Source organism: Ascaphus truei, chromosome 18 (assembly GCF_040206685.1).
Source record: "Ascaphus truei isolate aAscTru1 chromosome 18, aAscTru1.hap1, whole genome shotgun sequence".
Classification (NCBI taxonomy): domain Eukaryota; kingdom Metazoa; phylum Chordata; class Amphibia; order Anura; family Ascaphidae; genus Ascaphus; species Ascaphus truei.
In genome coordinates this window covers 28,571,395-28,591,447 of record NC_134500.1, presented here as the reverse complement: position 1 = coordinate 28,591,447, position 20,053 = coordinate 28,571,395, and the positions used below count along the sequence as shown (strand labels likewise).

The window sequence follows — 20,053 nt, the reverse complement described above, 5'->3', positions numbered from 1 at the left end:
GTCCTGCAGGCGGGGCCCCGGGAGGCGGCTCTATCCTGCAGGCGGGGCCCCGGGAGGCGGCTCTGTCCGTGCAGGCGGGGCCCCGGGAGGCGGCTCTATCCTGCAGGCGGGGCCCCGGGAGGCGGCTCTATCCTGCAGGCGGGGCCCCGGGAGGCGGCTCTATCCTGCAGGCGGGGCCCCGGGAGGCGGCTCTATCCTGCAGGCGGGGGCCCCGGGAGGCGGCTCTATCCTGCAGGGGGGTCCCCGGGAGGTGGCTCTGTCCGTGCAGGCGGGGCCCCCGGGAGGCGGCTCTGTCCTGCAGGCGGGGCCCCGGGAGGCGGCTCTATCCTGCAGGCGGGGCCCCGGGAGGCGGCTCTGTCCTGCAGGCGGGGCCCCGGGAGGCGGCTCTGTCCTGCAGGCGGGGCCCCGGGAGGCGGCTCTATCCTGCAGGCGGGGCCCCGGGAGGCGGCTCTATCCTGCAGGCGGGGCCCCGGGAGGCGGCTCTGTCCGTGCAGGCGGGGCCCCGGGAGGCGGCTCTATCCTGCAGGCGGGGCCCCGGGAGGCGGCTCTATCCTGCAGGCGGGGCCCCGGGAGGCGGCTCTATCCTGCAGGCGGGGCCCCGGGAGGCGGCTCTATCCTGCAGGCGGGGCCCCGGGAGGCGGCTCTATCCTGCAGGCGGGGCCCCGGGAGGCGGCTCTATCCTGCAGGCGGGGCCCCGGGAGGCGGCTCTGTCCGTGCAGGCGGGGCCCCGGGAGGCGGCTCTATCCTGCAGGCGGGGCCCCGGGAGGCGGCTCTATCCTGCAGGCGGGGCCCCGGGAGGCGGCTCTGTCCGTGCAGGTGGGGCCCCGGGAGGCGGCTCTATCCTGCAGGCGGGGCCCCGGGAGGCGGCTCTGTCCGTGCAGGCGGGGCCCCGGGAGGCGGCTCTGTCCGTGCAGGCGGGGCCCCGGGAGGCGGCTCTATCCTGCAGGCGGGGCCCCGGGAGGCGGCTCTGTCCGTGCAGGTGGGGCCCCCGGGAGGCGGCTCTGTCCGTGCAGGCGGGGCCCCGGGAGGCGGCTCTGTCCGTGCAGGCGGGGCCCCGGGAGGCGTGTAAACATTTCCAAATGATGCCCACCTTTTTATAGGACTGTGGTAAGCCCCTGGCTGCCAGACATGACTGATGTGGGCTGTGCTGCATGTTACAGGTTACATACGTTGCCAGTTATACATATCGGGATCATGTATAGTTTCTGAAGAGCATGTGATGGCTGCTAAACATCGCATTGCTTTCATTTGAATGGAATCTCTTCTCCTCTCCAGTGGAAATGGGCTGGGAAATTTCTGGGAAACAGCAGATGATAAATGCGGCTTTCTATCCATAATGCAAAAGCTGTTCTATAATTAGGCACAATCCTCCTCCTCCGAGCAGGTAACGCTGAATCATCTCCCCATCATCGCGAGGGCTGTCCCTGTGTTTGGGAGGCCGTAAGAGAAGCCTTTCCGTGAGTTTATTCAGGAAGAAAAGAAGCTTAAATAGAGATGTAAGACTTTGCTGAACAAGCTGGGCCTGGAACTTCCCCACACCTCCCATAAAGCAGCCAGGCTAGCACACACCTCCCGTCTGTAAGCCATATGGAGATCAGTGCATCTGATGTATTATTCACACAGGCAATTAGTGTGTAGCCAGGGGCGAGGAGGGATTTAAACTTGTGGATACCTGTGTGTCTCTCAATGAGTGGCGGGGGAGGGGGAGGGGGGTGTCTCCCTCATCATTCTGATGGAATGAATTATCGGCCAAGATTTGTTGAGCTTTATTTTTTGCATGGCATCTCTAAATCCCCATGAGATGGGCAAGCCCTGTGCTGTAACGTGTGGCGCGGGTGGTCCTGGTGATGCCGCGTGGTGATATAACACCTTGCGCTGGTGATGCCGCGTACTGGTGGTTTAGCAGAGGACAGAAATTGGCGGCTTTGGGTATCACCGTTATCACAAACAAAAAAAAAGCACAATTAGTTGATGTTAAACCCGAGGTCTCCAGCTAACACAACCCACTGGGCCATGTCTACTAAGTGCTACTTCATAAGCAACCTATTACAGCCCCATTCTAGTGAATGGGACACATTTACTAAGCGGTGCTACTCGTCAATCCATGTTGTAAGACACTGGGGGGGGGGGGGGGGCATCTTTTCTAAGCCAGGTTGGAAGATCTCATGGAGTAGCTCTGCTTGGTAAATCTCTAAATCCCTTTTCATTGGCTCATGGCTGGGACCACCCAAAATCCAGTACTTTTCCAATGAACCCTTTCTGTAATATGGCCCTGCAGAGAGCGCTGCCCCCCCTCTCTCTGTTCCGTTGCCCCCCCCATCTTGCCCCCCGTATCTGGATTCTGCCGCCCCCCCCCCCCTCTGGGTTCCTGCTGCCACCCCCCTCTGGGTTCCTGCTGCCGCCCCCCCCTCTGGGTGCCGCCCCCCCTCGTGCCGCCGCCCCCCTCCCTCTCTTGGCCTCTGTCCCCCCCGCCCCCACTCTTGGCCTCTGTCCCCCCCCATTTGGCTGCTGTCCCCCCCCCATTTGGCCGCTGTCCCCTCCCCCATTTGGCCGCTGTCCCCCCCATCTTGGCCGCTGTCCCCCCCCTCTTGGCTGCTGTCCCCCCCTCCCCCCTCTTGGCTGCTGTCCCCCCCTCCCCCCTCTTGGCCGCTGTCCCCCCCCTCCCCCCTCTTGGCCGCTGTCCCCCCCCCCTCTTGGCCGCTGTCCCCCCCCCCCTCTTGGCCGCTGTCCCCCCCCCCCTCTTGGCCGCTGTCCCCCCCCCCCTCTTGGCCGCTGTCCCCCCCCCCTCTTGGCCGCTGTGTCCCGCCCCCTCTTGGCCGCTGTGTCCCGCCCCCTCTTGGCCGCTGTGTCCCTGCCCCCTCTTGGCCGCTGTGTCCCTGCCCCCTCTTGGCCGCTGTGTCCCTGCCCCCTCTTGGCCGCTGTGTCCCTGCCCCCTCTTGGCCGCTGTGTCCCCCCCCCTCTTGGCCGCTGTGTCCCCCCCCTCTTGGCCGCTGTGTCCCCCCCCCCGTCTTGGCCGCTGTGTCCCCCCCCCCTCTTGGCCGCTGTGTCCCCCCCCTCTTGGCCGCTGTGTCCCCCCCCCCTCTTGGCCGCTGTGTCCCCCCCCCCTCTTTGCCGCTGTGTCCCCCCCCCCTCTTTGCCGCTGTGTCCCCCCCCCCTCTTGGCCGCTGTGTCCCCCCCCCTCTTGGCCGCTGTGCCCCCCCCCTCTTGGCCGCTGTGTCCCCGCCCCCTCTTGGCCGCTGTGTTCCCCCCCCCCTCTTGGCCGCTGTGTCCCCCCCCCTCTTGGCCGCTGTGTGTCCCCCCCCTCTTGGCCGCTGTGCCCCCCCCCCTCTTGGCCGCTGTGTCCCCCCCCCCTCTTGGCAGCTGTGTCCCCCCCCCCTCTTGGCCGCTGTGCCCCCCCCCTCTTGGCCGTTGTGTTCCCGCCCCCTCTTGGCCGCTGTGTTCCCCCCCCCTCTTGGCCGCTGTGTCCCCCCCCTCTTGGCCGCTGTGTCCCCCCCCTCTTGGCCGCTGTGTCCCCCCCCCCCCTCTTGGCCGCTGTGTCCCCCCCCCCTCTTGGCCGTTGTGTCCCCGCCCCCTCTTGGCCGCTGTGTCCCCCCCCCTCTTGGCCGCTGTGTCCCCGCCCCCTCTTGGCCGCTGTGTCCCCGCCCCCTCTTGGCCGCTGTGTCCCCGCCCCCTCTTGGCCGCTGTGTCCCCGCCCCCTCTTGGCCGCTGTGTCCCCGCCCCCTCTTGGCCGCTGTGTCCCCGCCCCCTCTTGGCCGCTGTGTCCCCCCCCTCTTGGCCGCTGTGTCCCCCCCCTCTTGGCCGCTGTGTCCCCCCCCCCTCTTGGCCGCTGTGTCCCCCCCCCCTCTTGGCCGCTGTGTCCCCCCCCTCTCTTGGCCGCTGTGTCCCTGCCCCTTCTTGGCCGCTGTGTCCCTGCCCCTTCTTGGCCGCTGTGTCCCCCCCCTCTTGGCCGCTGTGTCCCCGCCCCCTCTTGGCCGTTGTGTCCCTGCCCCCTCTTGGCCGTTGTGTCCCTGCCCCCTCTTGGCCGTTGTGTCCCTGCCCCCTCTTGGCCGCTGTGTCCCTGCCCCCTCTTGGCCGCTGTGTCCCTGCCCCCTCTTGGCCGCTGTGTCCCTGCCCCCTCTTGGCCGCTGTGTCCCTGCCCCCTCTTGGCCGCTGTGTCCCTGCCCCCTCTTAGCCGCTGTGTCCCTGCCCCCTCTTGGCCGCTGTGTCCCTGCCCCCTCTTGGCCGCTGTGTCCCTGCCCCCTCTTGGCCGCTGTGTCCCTGCCCCCTCTTGGCCGCTGTGTCCCTGCCCCCTCTTGGCCGCTGTGTCCCCCCCCCCTCTTGGCCCCTGTGTCCTCCCCCCCCTCTTGGCCGCTGTGTCCCCCCCCCTCTTGGCCGCTGTGTCCCCCCCCCCCTCTTGGCCGCTGTGTCCCCCCCCCTTGGCCGCTGTGTGTGCCCCCCTCTTGGCCGCTGTGTCCCCCCCCCTCGGCCGCTGTGTCCCCCCCCCTCTTGGCCGCTGTGTTCCCCCCCTTCTTGGCCGCTGTGCCCCCGCCCCCTCTTGGCCGCTGTGCCCCCGCCCCCTCTTGGCCGCTGTGTCCCCGCCCCCTCTTGGCCGCTGTGTCCCCGCCCCCTCTTGGCCGCTGTGTCCCCGCCCCCTCTTGGCCGCTGTGTCCCCCCCTTCTTGGCCGCTGTGTCCCCCCCCTCTTGGCCTCTGTGTCCCCCCCCCCCCTCTTGGCCACTGTGTCCCCCCCCCCCCCTCTTGCCACTGTCCCCCCTCCCCCCCCCTCTTGCCGCCCTGCCCTCACCGGAACCGCTTTGTGTTCTAGGCCAGGATCCAGGTTGGGGGGGTGGGGGAGGGGGGAGAAGGGGAATGGCCGTAAAGTTTTGCGATATGTCATCAGCGTAGGTGAGTGTGTGAAAAGGTGACAGAGACGTCACAGGTACCAGGAAGCCGGTCCCACTGGGAAACCCCCAGGTAACGAAGCACTTTGATCTGTAAAATCCATCAGAGCGGCCTGCAGGGCGGAGCTGTCAGGGTTATTTTTAGCTACAGAAGGGAGAGAGGGGGTGAAAGGACGGGTGAGACAAGAAAGTGAGAGCAGTGTATACTGGGACACCGCCCCTCTGCTATGTATTACTGTCTGCCTTAAAATCTTGGCCCAGACTGCAAATGGCCAGGGATAAAGCATTTTCTTGTCTGTCTTGTTCCTAAAGGTACAATCCCTCACAGCCGGCCAGTGGGGTTTCTAACGGACCTCTGAATGGGGGAGAGTTTCTCAGACCCAAGAAAGACTTTGGGAAGGGGGGGACTGCCTGTACTCGCTGAGCAGGAACATCTTTCAGAAGGAAGTCTAACCCCTCCCATCTAAAGTACAAATACTTAAAGATGTCGGATTTGAGTAAATAAAGGGATTAACTGCCCAGATGAGACCGCTTAAATATGTTGTGGCAATTAGTTAAAAAAGCCTCTGACGGTCTTCTGCTCCAAGCCGGGGAAAGGTTTCAGTTTGTTTTTAAGACACAGCAGGGGTTATTCTTCAAACCCCGCTGACGCAGAAACTCCTGTTCTCGTCACTATAGCAGTATGACGGGTAATCACCAGTGTCTCCAGAAAACTGAAGTCCTGGAGGATTTCGCCATTGGGGCAGAGGAGAGAGAAAATTATCATCCGATCTGTAGTTCTTCAAACACCAGGAACCCCACTGTTCCCCCCCATAATATTTGCAGGGTGTTTTTTTTTTATTGTACCAATTTCTGTCGCCACAGAAACGTACAAATATGGCCTCTGGGTGACCAACACAATACCGCAACATTATCCAATTGGGGCTCCTGGGGTTGTCACCAGTGACTGTTTTTTTCTCCAGCGGGCAAGTGTTCCTGGATGGAAACACGACAGTCCATGGTGTCAACCTCGATGATGCTGTACTGGTGGGTCTCCAGAGGTTGGGTAGTGCGGGAACGGCCCAGGGGAATTTCTTGTGTCTCAGAGGGCTAATTTAAGGTTCTTGACCCACAAGATCATAGGTGGAATTACAAAGCACTCAAACTTCCTGGATCAGAACTGTGGCATTCTGCATTCTTGTGACTGGGGGGGTCCTCTCTCCACTGCCATGAGGCGACAAGACAGAGAACAGCCCTGGGTGTTCAGAAGCGATGTCGGTGTGTACACCGAGCTTTCCAACTGTGAGCAGTTTGCAAACCTTTACAGCCTGCTTGGTACTGAGACTCGTCCGTTCCCAATCTTTATTACATAGTGCGGCTTCGGCTAGAAAATATTCATCTCATCGCCGACACCTCAGGCTGTCGCCAACGCTATGACTGATCCCAGGCAGTATAGTGTCCTGAGCTTAATAATCCCCCAAACTGCCCCTCAGTGTGTGTAGGAAGCATGGGGGGGGGGGGGGGTGGTTATAACTGTCACTCACTGCTGCAGCTTCCAAAGTCACGCCCCACAATGCTTGCTGCTGTGGTTGCAAAGCATTGTGGGAAGCTTGTGTTGTGAGTAACAGCTGTATCGTTAAAGGGCAGTTTGGGGTCTTACTAAGTGCCCCCCCGTACAGATTGGTTTTGGTGCTCCTCTTTCTGATAAATGCAAAGCCACCCCCCCTCTCCTCCTCATCTGTGTGTTCAACAAGAGTTTGCACAGGCAAGGCCCCCGCTCCCCCCTCTGGGTGGGCTAAGGGTAAAGAAAATACTTGATTGAAAAATTGTTCCCCCCCCCCATTCAGAGGCACGTACTAAATTAAACGTGTAATTACTTTCAAACAAAATGAAAGCAAACATTAATTTGCTATTGGCACAGTTAGGTTTGTTTAGAGGAAGCCAAATAGACGGCAAAATTACAATGTAACTACTGCTAATTACAATGTAACTACTGCTAATTACAATGTAAGTACAGGCGGTCCTCGTTATCAGTCGCTTCACTGTACGACGGACGGCATATCCGACGCGTCACAATGCAATCCTATGGGGACGGTTTCCGACGCCGGAATGCCTCATCCGACGCTCACCATCACCGATTAACATGGGACTCGCTTTATAGCGGATTCACCATCCAACGCTACTCCCGGAACGGGTTCCGCTGGGTAACCGAGGACCGCCTGTGCTGTTGTATACAGGGCTTTGCAGAAGTATTCTCCCCCTACCAACAATGCCACATGTTGTTGAATGACATATAATGTATGCATAGGTTTTCAAACTAACGCTTTAGGCTGCGCTTATAGTGCCAGCGACGCGACGGCGCTCCAAAACAAATCAATTGACTCCGTCGCCAGCGCTTATAGTAAGCGCGACGGAGCGCCTGAAAATTTGGAAGCCGGGTCTATTTGATTTTTTAGAGACCGTCACCACATGTGACTGACTGTCTTTAAACCAATCAGAGACGGCGGCCCGCCCCCTTTGGTGACTTCGCTGGCGACAGTTGTTTAAAATCAAATTACAACTTTTGCTGGTGGCGACGGCGACGCCATCTGTCCTGTCGCCAGCTCTATAAGCGCGGCCTTAAGTCTTCAAAGCTACAAATCTGTCGGGGTTAAACTGATGGCTGTTATATGAGGAGGAGCAGGTTGCATGTACACAGTGACATGTAATGGTTGTGTAAGTATCCAGCCCCTTGAGTCAGTACTTGGTAGAAGCCCCTCTTGCAGCAATTACTGCTGAGTCTTTTTGGACCGGACTCTACTCGCTTTGCACAGTAGAATGTGGAATGTGACGTTTGGCTGCGAGCAAAACACCGTTGGACATTTCGCCGCAATGTCTGCTCCTGCACACATCCCAACCCGCCAAGCCAGGTCTGTCACTCCGACAACTGCATGTTTCAATGTCCGCGGGTCCGATACTCTGCCTAGTCCCGCGGGATTTTTAAAGATTGTCTAGGCCATGTAGTGGTCCCACGCGGGATATTTAAACATGCAGTTGTCCGGCGCGGCAGACCTGGCTTGTTTGGTTGGGCGGACGGTCGGGGGCGGACATCGCGGCCAAGTGATGCGGCCACACATCCTAGACCAGTGGGATGGGGACATTTTTTTTGCCCATTCTCCACGGGGGAAATTGATTCAGTTCTGATAAATTTTGGGGGGATTGTCGGTGGACGGCAATGGATGTGTACAGTGGTAATGAGTGGGAGCCAAGGGAGGACTGAATATGGCCGAGATTCTGCGGTTCCTGGCCAATCTAGAACCCCCCAACTAGAGTCATTTGTGTTGTGTTTGTGCATACAACCCGTTAACTCCTTGGCTGCCGGGTTGTAATCCTGTGTAAGGAAGTCCAGCCTGAGATGACTGTTCTTTAATAACAAAGGAGGCAGAAAGCGGATTGTTAAACTGCAGCTCAAACTTTCTGTCCCTAGGTAGGGAACAAGTCCGGTCTGGCGGGGGAACCTGCGGTGACCTCGGCATCAACACTGCTACATGCGTTGTATACATCATAACTGAACTGTGAGGTCATCAGCTGCGTGTCACCGGCTCTTGGCCTGTGGGGGGGGGGGCGTAGCAGCTACTGGTGCTTGGATATTTTTCTGTTCAAGATGAAATTCTGATCACAGGACGCTACAGGGTAAGAATAAGCATAAGAACAGTTTCTAGTTTAGGACCCTAGGACTTCTTATTGTCCTATCCCAGAGGTGGCCAACTCTAGTCCTCAAGGGTCACCAACAGATCAGGTTTGAAGGATATCCCTGCTTCAGCACAGGTGGCTCAATCAATGCTCAGTCGAAGACTGCAAATGGCTACCTGTGCTGAAGCAGGGATATCTCATACCTGACCGGTTGGTGGCCCTTGAGGACTACAGTTGGCCACTCCTGTCCTAGAGTTTGACAGATTGTGTGGCCAGTGCTGTGATCTTGTCCTATGGTCTGGCCATAATCCACTCAAATCGTCTTCCTGTAAGGAGGGCCGAGAATGGACACGGTTAGTGACTGTCCCAGCGCCAGGCATGCTTGTTGGTCTGTAAATCTCGCTGTGGTTGAGAACCCCAGAAGTGTCCTATTCCTTATCTGTGACTCAATGGCCTTCATTTTCTTTCACCGTGCAGCTCTCTACATCCGCCGTCCTCAGCTCCTGCTCTGTCTGCGTCTGTGCCTGCTTCTCCTGCTCTCTGTATCTGCTTCTCCTGCTCTCTGTATCTGCTTCTCCTGCTCCCTGTACCTCCCGTCCTCTGCTTCTCCTGCTCTCTGTATCTGCTTCTCCTGCTCCCTGTGCCACCCGTCCTCTGCTTCTCCTGCTCCCTGTGCCTCCTGTCCTCTGCTTCTCCTGCTCCCTGTGCCTCCTGTCCTCTGCTTCTCCTGCACCCTGTGCCTCCCGTTCTCTGCTTCGCCTGCTCCCTGTGCCTCCCGTCCTCTGCTTCTCCTGCTCCCTGTGCCTCCCGTCCTCTGCTTCTCCTGCTCTGTATCTGCTTCTCGTGCTCCCTGTACCTCCCGTCCTCTGCTTCTCCTGCTCTCTGTATCTGCTTCTCCTGCTCCCTGTGCCTCCCGTCCTCTGCTTCTCCTGCTCTCTCTGTCTCCCGTCCTCTGCTTCTCCTGCTCCCTGTGCCTCCTGTCCTCTGCTTCTCCTGCTCCCTGTGCCTCCCGTCCTCTGCTTCTCCTGCTCCCTGTGCCTCCTGTCCTCTGCTTCTCCTGCACCCTGTGCCTCCCGTCCTCTGCTTCTCCTGCTCCCTGTGCCTCCTGTCCTCTGCTTTATCCTGCTCCCTGTGCCTCCCGTCCTCTGCTTCTCCTGCTCTCTGTATCTGCTTCTCCTGCTCCCTGTGCCTCCCGTCCTCTGCTTCTCCTGCTCCCTGTGCCTCCCGTCCTCTGCTTCTCCTGCTCCCTGTGCCTCCCGTCCTCTGCTTCTCCTGCTCCCTGCGCCTCCCGTCCTCTGCTTCTCCTGCTCCCTGTGCCTCCCGTCCTCTGCTTCTCCTGCTCCCTGTGCCTCCCATCCTCTGCTTCTCCTGCGCCTCCCGTCCTCTGCTTCTCCTGCTCCCTGTGCCTCCCGTCCTCTGCTTCTCCTGCTCCCTGTGCCTCCCGTCCTCTGCTTCTCCTGCTCCCTGTGCCTCCCGTCCTCTGCTTCTCCTGCTCTCTCTGTCTCCCGTCCTCTGCTTCTCCTGCTCCCTGTGCCTCCTGTCCTCTGCTTCTCCTGCTCCCTGTGCTTCCCGTCCTCTGCTTCTCCTGCTCCCTGTGCCTCCTGTCCTCTGCTTCTCCTGCACCCTGTGCCTCCCGTTCTCTGCTTCTCCTGCTCCCTGTGCCTCCTGTCCTCTGCTTCTCCTGCTCCCTGTGCCTCCCGTCCTCTGCTTCTCCTGCTCTCTGTATCTGCTTCTCCTGCTCCCTGTGCCTCCCGTCCTTTGCTTCTCCTGCTCCCTGTGCCTCCCGTCCTCTGCTTCGCCTGCTCTCTGTATCTGCTTCTCCTGCTCCCTGTGCCTCCCGTCCTCTGCTTCTCCTGCTCCCTGTGCCTCCTGTCCTCTGCTTCTCCTGCTCCCTGTGCCTCCCGTCCTCTGCTTCTCCTGCTCCCTGCGCCTCCCGTCCTCTGCTTCGCCTGCTCCCTGTGCCTCCCGTCCTCTGCTTCTCCTGCTCCCTGTGCCTCCCATCCTCTGCTTCTCCTGCTCCCTGCGCCTCCCGTCCTCTTCTTCTCCTGCTCCCTGTGCCTCCCGTCCTCTTCTTCTCCTGCTCCCTGCGCCTCCCGTCCTCTGCTTCTCCTGCTCCCTGTGCCTCCCGTCCTCTGCTTCTCCTGCTCCCTGTGCCTCCCGTCCTCTGCTTCTCCTGCTCCCTGCGCCTCCCGTCCTCTGCTTCTCCTGCTCCCTGTGCCTCCCGTCCTCTGCTTCTCCTGCGCCTCCCGTCCTCTGCTTCTCCTGCTCCCTGTGCCTCCCGTCCTCTGCTTCTCCTGCTCCCTGTGCCTCCCGTCCTCTGCTTCTCCTGCTCCCTGCGCCTCCCGTCCTCTTCTTCTCCTGCTCCCTGTGCCTCCCGTCCTCTTCTTCTCCTGCTCCCTGTGCCTCCCGTCGTCTGCTTCTCCTGCTCCCTGTGCCTCCCGTCCTCTGCTTCGCCTGCTCTCTCTGTCTCCCGTCCTCTGCTTCTCCTGCTCCCTGTGCCTCCCGTCCTCTGCTTCTCCTGCTCTCTCTGTCTCTCTGTCTCCTGTCCTCTGCTTCTCCTGCACCCTGTGCCTCCCGTCCTCTGCTTCTCCTGCACCTCCCGTCCTCTGCTTCTCCTGCACCTCCCGTCCTCTGCTTCTCCTGCACCTCCCGTCCTCTGCTTCTCCTGCACCTCCCGTCCTCTGCTTCTCCTGCTCCCTGTGCCTCCCGTCCTCTGCTTCTCCTGCTCCCTGTGCCTCCCGTCCTCTGCTTCTCCTGCTCCCTGTGCCTCCCGTCCTCTGCTTCTCCTGCTCCCTGTGCCTCCCGTCCTCTGCTTCTCCTGCTCCCTGTGCCTCCCGTCCTCTGCTTCTCCTGCTCCCTGCGCCTCCCGACCTCTGCTTCTCCTGCTCCCTGCGCCTCCCGTCCTCTGCTTCTCCTGCTCCCTGTGCCTCCCGTCCTCTGCTTCTCCTGCTCCCTGCGCCTCCCGACCTCTGCTTCTCCTGCTCCCTGCGCCTCCCGACCTCTGCTTCTCCTGCTCCCTGCGCCTCCCGTCCTCTGCTTCTCATGCTGACAGTGTGAAAAATTACAAACTTTCCCAATAACTGGTGGTTATCGCATGGAAACTCCTGGTGTTGTCAGTGGGAATGTCCATGTGATAGCGCACAGATCGGCACTATCATAGTTTTAAACTTAGACGTCCCCGCTCACGTGGTGCACAGACGCTCACCACGCTTGGCGCTTACATAAACAAAAAAATCTGACTTTGAACCGCGCTCAGCTTGCCTGCAACGCCCCCGCGCGCGCTTGCGAAGTAGTGCGGACACCCGTCTCTCATGCTTGGAGAGGTGGTGATGTCACCGCTCTCTAAGCATGAGCGCCGTCAGCGCCAGCGTGGCCACTGCCTTAGGCCACGGGCATGGTCAGCGCTTAGGCGCTGACCCGCACTGACGCTAGACAGTGAGCCCCTGCAGCCGCAATGAGAGCGGCTTTAGCAGGGGTTCGCGCACGCTTCCGCAGGCGTGCTGACTGTCACCCGACAGTGACATTTTAGATTGCGCGCCGAGTCCGCTCACGTGACCTCCAAAGCAACCAATGAGGAGAGGTGAGTGGAGCAAGGGGGAGAGATGTGGACGGGGAAGAGACTGCCTGGCAGCGGGGTGAGTTGTGGGGGGGGGGGAGAAGTATCCCTAGGGGATGGGGGAGAGCACCTCCTCCGCAGCATGTCCTCCGCGCATCTCCCAGCCGCAGGGCACCTCCCCCGCAGCATGTCCTCAGCGCATCTCCCAGCCGCAGGGCACCTCCCCCGCAGCATGTCCTCAGCACCTCTCCCAGCCGCAGGGCACCTCCCCCGCAGCATGTCCTCAGCACCTCTCCCAACCGCATGGCACCTCCCCCGCAGCATGTCCTCACCACGCCTCTCCCAGCTCAGGGCATCTCCCCTGCAGCATGTCCTCAGCACCTCTCCCAGCCGCAGGGCACCTCCCCCGCAGCATGTCCTCAGCACCTCTCCCAACCGCATGGCACCTCCCCCGCAGCATGTCCTCACCACGCCTCTCCCAGCGCATGGCACCTCCCCCGCAGCATGTCCTCAGCACCTCTCCCAGCAGCAGGGCATCTCCCCCGCAGCATGTCCTCAGCACCTCTCCCAGCGCAGGGCACCTCCCCCGCAGCATGTCCTCAGCACCTCTCCCAGCCGCAGGGCACCTCCCCCGCAGCATGTCCTCAGCACCTCTCCCAACCGCATGGCACCTCCCCCGCAGCATGTCCTCACCACGCCTCTCCCAGCGCAGGGCATCTCCCCTGCAGCATGTCCTCAGCACCTCTCCCAGCAGCAGGGCATCTCCCCCGCAGCATGTCCTCAGCACCTCTCCCAGCAGCAGGGCATCTCCCCCGCAGCATGTCCTCAGCACCTCTCCCAGCAGCAGGGCATCTCCCCCGCAGCATGTCCTCAGCACCTCTCCCAGCGCAGGGCACCTCCCCCGCAGCATGCCCTCAGCACCTCTCCCAGCCGCAGGGCACCTCCCCCGCAGCATGTCCTCAGCACCTCTCCCAGCCGCAGGACACCTCCCCCGCAGCATGTCCTCGGCGCCTCTCCCAGCCGCAGGGCACCTCACCAGCAGCATGTCCTCAGCACCTCTCCCAGCGCAGGGCACCTCCCCCGCAGCATGTCCTCAGCACCTCTCCCAGCCGCAGGGCACCTCCCCCGCAGCATGTCCTCAGCACCTCTCCCAGCCGCAGGACACCTCCCCCGCAGCATGTCCTCGGCGCCTCTCCCAGCGCAGGGCACCTCACCAGCAGCATGTCCTCAGCACCTCTCCCAACCGCATGGCACCTCCCTCGCAGAATGTCTTCAGCGCCTCTCCCAGCCGCAGCATGTCCTCCGCGCCTCTCCCAGCCGCAGCATGTCCTCCGCGCCTCTCCCAGCCGCAGGGCACCTCCACCCGCAGCATTTACTCCGCGCCTCTCGCAGCGCAAGGCATCTCCACCTCAGCATGTCCTCAGCGCCTCTCCCAGCAGCAGGGCACCTCTGACGCGAAGGGCACGGCCACCAGCAGTGGTAAATTTTAAGATGTGTCCTGCCTACTAGCGGCCACATTGATTGCTCTGCACGTCGGAGGTGCCCTGTGGCTGTTAGGGGTGCGGCGGAGGTGCCAAGCTGGCAGAGGCGCTGAGGACATGCGGTGGAAGTGCCCGGCTGGGAGAGACGCTGAAAACATGCGGTGGAGGTGCCCGGCTGGGAGAGACGCTGAGGGGATGCGGTGGAGGTGCCCGGCTGGGAGAGACGCTGAGGGCATGCGATGGTGGTGCCCGACTGGGAGAGACCATGAGGACATGCGGTGGAGGTGCCCGCCTGGGAGAGACGCTGAGGACATGCGGTGGAGGTGTCCGGCTGGGAGAGACGCTGAGGACATGCGGTGGATGAGCCCGGCTGGGAGAGACGCTGAGGACATGCGGTGGAGGTGCCCGGGTGGGAGAGGCGCTGAGGACATGCGGTGGTGGTGCCCGGGTGGAAGAGGCGCTGAGGACATGCGGTGGAGGTGCCCGGGTGGGAGAGGCGCTGAGGACATGCGGTGGTGGTGCCCGGGTGGGAGAGACGCTGAGGACATGCGGTGGAGGTGCCCGGCTGGGAGAGACGCTGAGGACATGCGATGGAGGTGCCCGGGTGGGAGAGACGCTGAGGACATGCGGTGGAGGTGCCCGCCTGGGAGAGACGCTGAGGACATGCGGTGGAGGTGTCCGGCTGGGAGAGACGCTGAGGACATGCGGTGGGGGTGCCCGGCTGGGAGAGACGCTGAGTACATGCGGTGGAGGTGTCCGGCTGGGAGAGACGCTGAGGGCATGCGGTGGAGGTGCCCGGGTGGGAGAGGCGCTGAGGACATGCGGTGGTGGTGCCCGGCTGGGAGAGACGCTGAGGACTTGCGGTGGAGGTGCCCGGCTGGGAGAGACGCTGAGGGCATGCGGTGGAGGTGCCTGACTGGGAGAGACGCTGAGGGCATGCGGTGGAGGTGCCCGGCTGGGAGAGACGCTGAGGGCATGCGGTGGAGGTGCCTGACTGGGAGAGACGCTGAGGGCATGCGGTGGAGGTGCCCGGCTGGGAGAGGTTGTGATTTGGTTGCAACCTAAGGCCTCATTCCATTGCCCGGTCCCCTGAACAGTTGTGTATGTAACCAGGAGGAGGGTCTGTGTCCGCTCAGAACGACGGGAAGAGTTTGAGCCGTTTCTGAGTCCCGGCTCTGTGACCGTGTGTACAACACACACGGGCTCCTTTAGGAAACAACATATATTTTAGGGGGAGCTAGCAATAGACCAAAGATTGTCAGACCACCTTCAACATCCCCAATGATTACAGCGAGGAGTTTAGGGAAACACATTCAGTAGCTAATATTGCAGATGTGCGTGGCCACCTCCCAAGTCACTGCAAATGTCACCGTGGCAGTTTGAAAATGTGTGCGACAGAAACGCTGCTTTTTAAACTGAAATGTTGTGGTTATTTTGTTTAAGCGCAGTGCGGTGTGAAGCCCGTAGCAGTGAGATTATATTACTATACTGGGCCCGAGGGACACACTGCAGCATCAAGTTTATAATCTAGCCTGGGGGGGGGGGGGCGTACTCCAGTCCCCAAGGGCCACCAACAGGTCAGGTATTTGGAATATCCCTGCTTCAGCACATTCTGATCAAGCCACCTGTGGCCCTTGAGGACTGGAGTTGGACACCTGCTTTAGAAGATTGCACATAATCTGAACATTATTGTATATGTACCAAACCTCTCTGGGTGACCATGTTTGGGGGCGGTTTCTGCGTGTAAGATGTATTGTATTGTATGTCTTTATTTATATAGCGCCATTAATGTACATAGCGCTTCACAGCAGTAATACATGTGGTAATCAAATAAATAACAGATAATATAAATAACAGATCATGGGAATAAGTGCTTTAGACATTAAGGAAGAGGAGTCCCTGCTCCGAGGAGCTTACAGTCTAATTGGTAGATAGGGAGAACGTACAGAGACAGTAGGAGGGAGTTCTGGTAAGTGCGTCTGCAGGGGGCCAAGCATTATGTATCATGTGTTCAGAATATCCACAGTGCTATTCATATGCTTCTTTAAGCAAGTGGGTCTTAAAGGTGGATAGAGAGGGTGCTAGTCGGGTACTGAGGGGAAGGGCATTCCAGAGGTGTGGGGCAGTCAGTGAAAAAGGTTTAAGGCAGGAGAGGGCTTTAGATACAAAGGGGGTAGAAAGAAGACATCCTTGAGAAGAACGCAAGAGTCTGGATGGTGCATAACGAGAAATTAGGGCTGAGATGTAAGGAGGGGCAGAAGAGTGTAAAGCTTTAAAAGTGAGGAGAAGAATGGAGTGTGAGATGCGGGATTTGATCGGAAGCCAGGAGAGGGATTTCATGAGGGGAGATGCTAAGACAGATCTCGGAAAGAGTACAGTGATTCTGGCAGCAGCGTTTAGGATAGATTGTAGGGGAGACAGGTGAGAGGCAGGAAGGCCGGACAGCAGGAGGTTACATTAATCAAGACGGGAGAGAATGAGGGCCTGAGTCAGAGTTTTAGCAGTCGAGCAACAGAGGAAAGGGCGTATCTTTGTTATATTGCGGAGGAAAAAGCGACAGGTTTTAGAAATGTTTTGAATGTGAGGGGCGAATGTGAGAGAGGAGTCGAGTGTGACCCCTAGGCAGCGTGCTTGGGCTACTGGGTGAATGATGGTACTTCCAACAGTAATGTGGAAGGAGGTAGTGGGGCCAGGTTTGGGAGGAAGTATGAGGAGCTCTGTTTTAGCCATGTTGAGTTTAAGGCGGCAGAGGGCCATCCAGGAAGATATAGCAGAGAGATATTCAGAAACTTTGGTTTGTATAGCAGGTGTAAGGTCGGGTGTTGAGAAATATATTTGTGTGTCGTCAGCATAGAGGTGATAATTAAACCCAAAAGATGTTATTAGGTCACCTAGAGAGAGTGTATACAGAGAAAAGAGAAGAGGTCCCAGGACAGAGCCCTGGGGTACCCCCACAGAGAGATCAATAGAGGAGGAGGATGTGTTAGCAGAAGAGACACTGAAAGTACGATGGGAGAGGTAGGATGAGATCCAGGATAGAGCTTTGTTCCGAATGCCAAGAGTATGGAGAATGTGAAGGAGAAGAGGGTGGTCCACGGTGTCAAATGCTGCAGAGAGGTCGAGTAGTATGAGCAGAGTGTAATGACCTCTGTCTTTGGCAGCATGGAGGTCGTCAGTTATTTTAGTGAGGGCTGTTTCCGTGGAGTGAGCAGTGCGGAAGCCAGATTGTAGAGGGTCTAGGAGAGAATAGGTGTTGAGAAAATGGAGCAAGCGAGAGAATACAAGACGTTCAAGGAGTTTAGAGGCAAAAGGCAGGAGGGAGACAGGTTTATAGTTAGAAAGACAGGTAGGGTCAAGCTTGCTGTTTTTGAGTAATGGTATGACTGTTGCATGTTTGAAGGAGGATGGAAAGGTTCCAGAGCAGAGGGAGGAGTTAAAAATGTGTGTGAGTGTAGGGATTATAGTAGGAGCAAGAGGTTTTAGGAGATGGGAGGGAATGGGGTCAAGAGGGCAAGTGGTAGATGGAGAAGAGGCGATCAACAGCGACACATCCTCCTGTGAGACAGTGGAAAAAGAGTCAAGGAAGGCAGGAGGAGAGTTAGGAAGAGGTGTAGGATGGGAAGAAGAAACAGAGGGGATGTTCTGACATGGATTCCACCTTTTCCTTAAAATAGTCAGCAAAGTCCTGAGCGGAGATGGAGGAAGGAGAGGCAGCTGAGGGTGGTTTGAGTAGAGTATCAAAGACAGAGAACAGTCGGCGTGGGTTAGACTTATGCATGTTGATTAGTGCAGAAAAGTAGGCTTCTTTAGCTTGCGAGAGGGCAGAGTTGAAACAGGATAGCATAAATTTGTAGTGAAGGAAGTCTGCGAGAGTATGAGATTTCCTCCAGAGGCGTTCAGAGGAACGAGTGGAGGAACGCAGCATGCGCGTGTGTTACAGATGGCGCAGAGTTACTGTAGGGCGGAGCAAAACTGGCCAAAGATGGTTTCCAGCAGGCCATGCAACCATGCTCGTTCGTGGTGAAAAGAGGGGAGTTTGTGTTTGGATCGGTTAGTGTGTGGGTCAGAACGCTGTGTAATTATTACTGATAAGGCGACTGACTATATGCTCTATACAAAGGTTGCAGTGTTATGTGAGGGTGTACTGCCGCCTCACACCCTAGCAGGACACACGACTCAGATTTTTACATCACTTATGGCACCAAAATATACATTGTACTGTGGTGTGGTTACAATAAACCATTTTTATACAACATCGTATTACATTTTCTTCCATCTTTCTTTTCAATACTATTATCCAACCTTTACAACAAACAGTCACCTATTGTTCCACGATTTATAAATAATACTACCTATTACGCATTTACATCCCGGGCAACGCCGGGTCTCTCAGCTAGTACATTATATACAAGACATTGCATGCACAGTTACAGATAATACATTATAGACGTGTGTGTAGCAGTTAAAGACCACACAGTTTGCCAGTGAGTCAGCGTGTGGAGTGTGGGCTGTTGTAGCTTTGAAGTGAGCGAGTGCTTTGTTGCTGTGTAAAGACACGGCCTGCGAATCCAGGTCATACATCTGCTCCTGACTGACGTACCGAGAGCTGCCACCACCGGGGAAATGGCTGCTTAATGGAGATAGGAGTCAGGCGCCGAGTTGCATGTGCAATTCCCTATGGTAGGGGTGCTAAAGCCCCCCAACAGGTCAGGATTTCCCTGCTTCAGCACAGGTGGCTCAATCAGTCCCTGCTTCTGCACAGGTGGCTCAATCAGAGGCTCAGTCTTTTACTGAGCCTCTGATTGAGCCACCTTTGCTGAAGCTGGGATATTCTGAAAACCTGTCCTGTGGGAGAGCGGGGGCTTGCGGACTGGACTTGAGCACCTCAGGTGGGTCAGTCTTTTCTGGGACTAAAGTAAACACAGGACAGGGACGTGTTTAACCGTTTAAATGCGTGAATACACAGAAGTAGTGGATATTCAGTGTTCCCGGAGAAAAGGGAAACATGACTTTATCACAAGATACAAATAAGGGGGAGGGGGGGAGTCGGATCTTTCGAAGTTTTTATTTTTACCTGATATGTAATTTCCATTATTTTAAAATAGCCACTTATGGGATAAGACTGTTTGTAAGCTCCCATGTATTCAGGTAACTTGCTTATCCAGACTCTGTGTTGCTTTAAAGTGCTACTCTGTCCTTATTGGTTGAGTCCCTGAAGGTGGTTCCCCCAGTCGGTGGAGCCTGTAACTCACACTGTTCTCTCTCTCCCCCCCAGGACCCCGCACGTCTTGCCGTTGGGACACGATGGTTTCTTGGCATTATGGAGGCTCTGAGCGGCCTTGAGATGGTCCCGTGGGAGTCGTGCACGGTTATGTGACCCGCTTCTGTGGCCCCCTCTGCGAAACTTTAGTGGCCCCTGGGATTCTCCGTGGGCTATTTCTTGCCTCCCTCTATTTGAGGCCGCGTGGGTGGCGAAGCCCTAGCGCCTGCTAGGTGCCCCGGCCACGCTCTTATGTTATAAGAACATGGACCATAGCAACCGGGAGAAGGATGAAAGGCCGCGGGCGGCGAAGGCGATACCGGTGCGGACCAGCCACAGCTCCCGGGCGTCCAGCTCCACCACCTCATCCGGTGTCCTCATGGTGGGGCCCAACTTCAGGGTCGGAAAGAAGATCGGCTGCGGGAATTTCGGGGAGCTACGGCTAGGTAACACATCTCCCTTCTGTACGGGGGTCCGAGCACTGGTAAAGGGGTGGGCAAAATACCGGTTATATCGTAATAATAGGAGAGGGCGGGAAGTCGATATTACATTTATTTTTATATGGAGATGCTGCCATCAGCTGTTTTAGGGACCGTAATATGCAGTTTAAGGTGTAATAATAGCAGTGACAGGGTTAAGGAGTCAGGCCCTCCTAGGGGCAAAGTGTACTAATGGCAGTGACAGGCTTAAGGGTTCAGTAGGTAATACAAGTGTGTATTGAATAAAATTATATATAAACTGCGTACATCAAGTATGATTAAATAAGCATTGAGTGTGTATTCACACTGGTTACCACTCGATGTTACTGGTGTGGAATTGGTGTAGTATATCCTCTCAGCGGGCACTCTCAGCAGCAGCTGTATACCAGGACTTTGCTAGGATATCCCTCTCATGCTGACGTCATCTCCATAGGGATTCGCCCTTCAAGACAGCTGGGCTCCGTTCCTGATGGTAGCCCCCGGAGGTACCCCTAGGGGTTTGGTAGTGTCCACAAGTGGCTGTTGGGCCTTTCAAGATTGTCAATATCCATCAATATTGCAAGTTGCCTCTTCAGATCAGCAATGTCTGACTCTAACGAGACCACCCGCTCACACCTCTCACAGCGGTACGCTCCCTGGAACAGCTGCTCCAAGTGCACATACATGTGGCAAGATGTGCATTGAGTGGCATTCTCAATCCTGCTCATTGTCGCAACTACACTTCACTATACTATACCTTGTTCCAACT

General features: G+C 58.1%; 1 protein-coding gene across 10 annotated transcripts in view; it reads left to right on the top strand.

Annotated features, from left to right (window-relative positions):
* CSNK1G1 (casein kinase 1 gamma 1) overlaps positions 1 to 20,053 on the top strand; it is a 132,318-nt gene that overhangs the window by 41,650 nt on the left and 70,615 nt on the right. For 9 of the 10 annotated variants that reach the window (XM_075575977.1, XM_075575983.1, XM_075575981.1 and 6 more), the window contains exon 2: positions 18,842 to 19,272. In XM_075575977.1, coding sequence (XP_075432092.1) covers positions 19,092 to 19,272 — 181 coding nt within the window. In that variant the 5' untranslated portion in view covers positions 18,842 to 19,091. Of the gene's footprint in view, positions 1 to 8,399; positions 8,530 to 18,841; positions 19,273 to 20,053 lie in introns of those variants that run through there. The other variant, XM_075575978.1, reaches the window with a different exon arrangement.